General features: G+C 41.4%; 1 protein-coding gene across 1 annotated transcript; it reads right to left on the bottom strand.

Annotated features, from left to right (window-relative positions):
• On the bottom strand, positions 1-5,051 carry LOC127926402 (OX-2 membrane glycoprotein-like). Its single transcript, XM_052511791.1, has 5 exons — positions 4,424-5,051; positions 3,943-4,284; positions 2,793-3,119; positions 1,978-2,076; positions 1-146 (listed from the first exon to the last, which is right to left on the bottom strand). The coding sequence occupies exons 1-5, from the start codon at positions 4,461-4,463 to the stop codon at positions 88-90; spliced, it is 867 nt and encodes a 288-aa protein (XP_052367751.1). The 5' UTR covers positions 4,464-5,051; the 3' UTR covers positions 1-87.
• Positions 5,052-5,926: the final 875 nt, after the last annotated feature.

Genomic DNA, 5,926 nt, shown 5'->3' with positions numbered 1-5,926 from the left:
ACTCTTAATACCAACAGCGCTCCGATGCTCAATAAAAACCTCTGTCAGCTAAAGTACACAAGTATAGCAATCAACACAGACAAACATTTACACACTTTCCCCAAAAGCGTCCTGCTCGTCTGCTGTGGTTGCTGCTTGCCTGTAACCTGCCAGAGAGAACGTGAAGGTTAGACTTTACTATAGGTAGTAAAGACATACAGAACATTCAGAAAGTATTCAGACCCCTTGACTTTTTCTACATTTTGTTACAGCCTTATTCTAATATGGATAAATGTTTCCCCCTCAATCTACACACAATACACCATAATGACAAAGCAAAAACAGGTTTTTAGAAATGTTTGTAAATATATATTTTTTTAAGTATTCAGACCCTTTACTCAGTATTTTGTTGAAGGACCTTTGGCAGCGATTACAGACTCAAGTCTTCTTGTGTTTGACGCTGCAAGCTTGGCACACCTGTATTTGGGGAGTTTCTTCCATTATTCTCTTCAGATCCTCTCAAGCCCTGTTAGGTTGGATGGGGAGCGTCACTGCACAGCTATTTCCAGGTCTCTCCAGAGAATTTCGAACTGGTTCAAGTCCGGGCTCTGGCTGGGCCACTCAAGGACAGTCAGAGACTTGTCCCGAAGACACTCCTGCATTGTCTTGGCTGTGTGCTTAGGGTTGTTGTGCTGTTGAAAGGGGAACCTTCACCCTATTCTGAGGTCCTGAATGTTCTGGAACAGGTTTTCATCAAAGATCTCTTTACTTTTGTCCATTCATCTTTCCCTCCTTCCAGTCCCTGCCTCTGGAAAATGCTTGGCATTCAGGCCAAAGAGTTCAATCTTTGTTTCATCAGACCAGAGAATCTTGTTTCTCATGGTCTGTGAGTCCTTTATGTGCCTTTTGTCAAACTCCAAGTGGACTTTCATGTGTCTTTTACTGAGGAGTGGCTTTTGTCTGGCCACTCTACCGTAAAGGTCTGATTGGTGGAGTGCTACAGAGATGGTTGTCCTTCTGGAAGATTCTCCCATCTCCACAGAGGAACTCTGGAGCTCTGTCAGAGTGACCAATGGGTTCTTGGTCACCTCCCTGATCAAGGCCCTTCTCCCCCAAATGCTCAGTTTGGCTGGTCGGTCAGCTCTAGGAAGAGTCTTGATGGTTCCAAACTTCTTCCATTTAAGAATGATGGAGGCCACTGTGTTATTGGAGACCTTCAATGCTGCAGACATTTTTTGCTACCCTTCCCCAGATCTGTGCCTCGACACAATCCTGTCTCGGAGCTCTACGGACAATTCCTTCGACCTTATGGCTTGATTTTTGTTCTGACATGCACTGTCAACTGTGGGACCTTATATAAACAGGTGTGTGCATTTCCAAATCATGTCCAATCAATTGAATTTACCACAGGTGGGCTCCAATCAAGTTGTAGAAAGATCTAAAGTATAATTAATGGAAACAGGATGCACCGGAGCTCAATTTCAAGTCTCATAGCAAAGGGTCTGAATACTTATGTAAATAAGGTATCTGTTGTTTTTGTTTTTTTAAACATTTGCAAATATTTCTAAAAACCTGTTTTCGTTTTGTCATTATGGGGTATTGTGTGTAGACTGATGAAGGGGAAAAAAACGATTTCATCAATTTTAGAACAAGGCTGTAATGTAACAAAATGTGGTAAAGAGGAAGGGGTCTGAATACTTTCTGAATGGACTGTACACTTTATCAGTAACCATTCTAGGGCTCTAAGACATGACTCGCCCACAGCTGATACTTCACACAGTTTATTTCATAAAGCCAGAGACACATACATACACACACACACATATATATATATATATATATATATATAGAGAGAGAGAGAGAGATGATATACTATGGTTCTGATTAGACATTCACTCAGTTGGTCTTTCTAGGGTGTTATTACATCTAGTAGTCTCTCATGACTGTTAAGCAAACCAGACAGACAAATGGACATCAGATAATCTTGTGCTGACTCACCTTTTCTCTGTTGAAGCATGACACTGCCGCAGATGACTAAAAGGGAGATGATTAGGAACACTGGAATGCCAACCGCCCACGGGGATGTCCTCTTGTCATCTGGAAGGTGAAACATTTTTTTATTTTTTTTATTTAACTAGGCAAGTCAGTTAAGAACAAATTCTTATTTACAATCACGGCCTAGGAACAGTGGGTTAACTGCCTTGTTCAGGGGCAGAAGCACAGATTTTTTACTTTGTCAGCCCAGGGATTTGATTCAGCAACCTTTCAGTTACTGACACAACGCTCCAACCACTAGGCTACCTGCCGCCCCTATGAAATTGCCGTGATCATGCATTTGGAGAGATCCATTTCTTGATAAGAGGAAGCTGGGAATTGTACATCCTCTTTCCAAAGAAGTCTGTTTGAATAGCATGTTGATATGGATTTCACCCTTTAGCATATCATCTATCCTTCATTTATCTTCCCTGAGGGGCAGGAAACTACCCAGAACTCAATAAAACACTTGACTCTACAGGGAGTGACTCATGGTTCTTTACCACAGTACTCAAAATGAAACTTAACTGGTGAGATTAGATAACAGCACTACTAGCATCACAACATTAGGCTCTTGCAACCAGCCTGATCTCATTGTGCTCACCATTCTGTTGGAATGTTAGAATAGTGAGCTGTCGCATGATCTGGCTGGTTCACTAGGCTATCCCAACGTCATTGGGGATGATCTTTTCTCAATGTTGTTTTCAAGTTGAACCGTTCTGTACTGACACGGTAAAAGAGTATGGTCTAAAAGTATATGACACGTCAACATTACGTACCCTCTTCAACCTCCCTCTCTCCAGGGAGAATAGGAAGCAGGACCCGCTCGTGTCTCTGTGTCCTCATCCCATTGTTTATGATACAGTCCACGTATCCCCCTGAGCCTGGCAACAGTTGGAGGGTGATGTTGCTATTGGCTGTGACAGTTTGGTCTTTGTTAATGACAGTCCAGTTGTTAGGTGTCTTTATGAGTGCTGCAGCAGATACGTTCCATTGGATCCAAGGTGCTGGTTTACCTGTGGCAGAGCAGCTGACCACAACTTCCATGTCTGCTTTAGGTTCAGTGCTGGGGACTTTTTGCATTGTGGCTCTCACTTCAGATAAACCTTTGAATAGATGAAACAGGGAATATTAGCTAATATTGATTTAATTTATTTTACAAAGCAGGTCAATTAAGAACAAATTATTATTTACAATGACAGCCAAAGGAATCCTGTGGCGCAGAGGGCGGGGTTTAAAAGGCGCAGAGGGCGGGGTTTAAAAGTCTAGGACAAGACAGTCAACACAATAAATCTGAGAAGTCATAATTCCATTTCATATTTTGGTTAAAAAGGCTTAATAAACCCATAATAAACCCTTAGCCCATACTGTATGATTCAGAAATCATGCCTTAGCAAAGGTCCCACTGTAAGACTTTTCTGTCATTTCAACAGTAAAACACTGTAGGATCGGATAATACCATAAATGTGTTGTTTTTCTTAAATGTATATATCAGGTAGAAGTTCGCTGTAAATTTGCAGCAATATCCTGACACCAGAGTTGGCATCTTAATACTGTAATTTTGCTTTACAGTACCATTTTCCTTACTGTAAAACATTACATCATCCATTTACAGTTACTGCAAGTATGCTGTAATATGTCTTTACAGTAAGGAAAATAGTACTGTAAAACATATTACAGCATCTCTGCTAATGTATGATTTTGCTCATAAATTAGTTGTGAAGCATATATGTATTGTTAAAACTTTATGAATACTGTATAACAGTGTTTTCCCAAAATTATTCTCTCCAAGAATACCCCCAGAGACTTTTTAGGCTCCTATACCACCAACACACCTGATTCAACTAGGCCTAATCAAGGGCTGGATAATTAGTTGAGCAGTTCGTTAATTAATTAGTAACTAGTAAATTAGTGAATTAGTTGACTAACCTTGAACGGTAAGACAAATCTGCTTGCTTATTGAACCACTCGGGTAAACATTAAAGGAACAAATATAGCAGGCGTCGTCCGACCATGTTACGTTCTTCACGGTAATAGACGTTGAGTTGAGAGATGCCTCCGTGAAAACCACCTTGCCTCGGTGCGGGTCTATGATTTGAGCTCCAAACCGCTTGCTGTAGGTGGCCAGATTCTCCACCGAGTCGTCTTTGAACAGCCTCTGCCAGGTGACTTGCAGCACACCTGTCGGGTCCGCATGAGTGCAGGTATATGATGCGTCGGCATTGAAGTCAACACTGGTGTCTCCTCTAGCTACGACGTTGGCAGAGACGGCTAGAAATGGAAGAAGGAATGTCAACAGGTAAATACAGTTTAGCCTTACAAAAAAATCAATGGCCTGTCAAAAGTGGGAAATGTTCCTTTATCATATACGATCAGAATCAACTGGTCAGATCCATGGAAAATAACGTACCTTCAGACAGCACGCATAAAATAATTAGGTAAGTGTTCATTCTCAGCGGGTGAATGTTAACAAGATCATTCTGTTTCTGGCGTTGGACCTTTAAATATTGGTGAGTGAAAGTGAAAGTTAGCTGCTGGCGTTGGGAGTTAGTAACATTAAAGTGACCCTTTCACCAGATGTCTATTTCACCAGCCATGTTGACGGTTTGTCATGGCTCCACAGGGCGAGCATTTCACTCGCATTTGTGAATTTAAAAAAATGTCAAGTATGATCACATGTATAGTTAAATAAATGGTGCAGCAGCTGTTTTCAGAGTATTTCTGCCGTTTTGTTTCATAGCTGGTAAATTAATCGCACAAAGTCAAAGAACTACGAGCGAGTGACGTTTGAAACGCTATTAGCGCGCTCACTAGCTAGCCATTTCACTTCGGTCACACCAGCCTCATCTCGGGAGTTGATAGGCTTGAAGTCATAAACAGCGCAATGCTTGACGCACAACGAAGAGCTGCTGGCAAAACGCAAAGAAATGCTGTTTGAATGATGTTTATGCTTATGCGCCTGCTTCTGCCTACCACCGCTCAGTCAGATACTTAGATACTTGTGTGCTCAGTCAGATTATACGCAACGCAGGACACGCTAGATAATATCTAGTAATATCATCAACCATGTGTAGTTAACTAGTGATTATGATTGATTGTTTTTATAAGACTAGTTTAATGCTCGCAAGCAATTTACCTTGGCTTACTGCATTCGTGTAACAGGCAGTCTGTCTCCTTGTGGAGTGCAACAAGAGGCAGGTCGTTATTGCGTTGGACTAGTTAACTGTAATTTTGCAAGATTGGATCCCCCGAGCCGACAAGGTGAAAATCTGTCATTCTGCCCCTGAACGAGGCAGTTAACCCACCGTTCCTAGGCCGTCATTGAAAATAAGAGTGTGTTCTTAACTGACTTACCTACTTAAATAAAGATGAAATAAAGGTGTAAAAAAAAAATCTGCAAAATCGGTGTCCAAAAATACCAATTTCCGATTGTTATGAAAACTTGAAATAGGCCCTAATTAATCGGTCATGGAAGACCTCTAGTCAGAATGATACTTACAGTAGCCACTCCTTATCTGTCAGAATGATACTTACAGTAGCCACTCCTTATCTGATGACTAAGCTACTGTAAACTTTGATATCCTGTGATTGTGTTGAAATGTGTACTGAGTCATCTGGTAGAACTGTAGGTAGCATAGAGTTAGAGAGGTGGACCAGTAACTAGATGGTTGCTGGTTCAATTCACAGGTCCATCAGGAAATACAGTATGATGCTGCACCACAGCTGACACGGACCCTCAGGGTATGCATATGTCAGAGTTTACAGTGTCAAAACACTGTATGGTTCCAAATGGATATGTGTAGTTGCCATAGAAACCCCTGAAAGGAGAAATAGAGCAGCAAGGTGTTTTTAATCTGAACAAAACATTTTCATTATATCTTGGGAAGTACCTGCCTCATTTTCTGGTTGGCTG

Source organism: Oncorhynchus keta, unplaced genomic scaffold, assembly GCF_023373465.1.
Source record: "Oncorhynchus keta strain PuntledgeMale-10-30-2019 unplaced genomic scaffold, Oket_V2 Un_contig_753_pilon_pilon, whole genome shotgun sequence".
Taxonomy (NCBI): Eukaryota; Metazoa; Chordata; class Actinopteri; order Salmoniformes; family Salmonidae; genus Oncorhynchus; species Oncorhynchus keta.
Note: the sequence above shows the minus strand (reverse complement) of the source record. Positions and strands in the feature narration are given on the sequence as shown.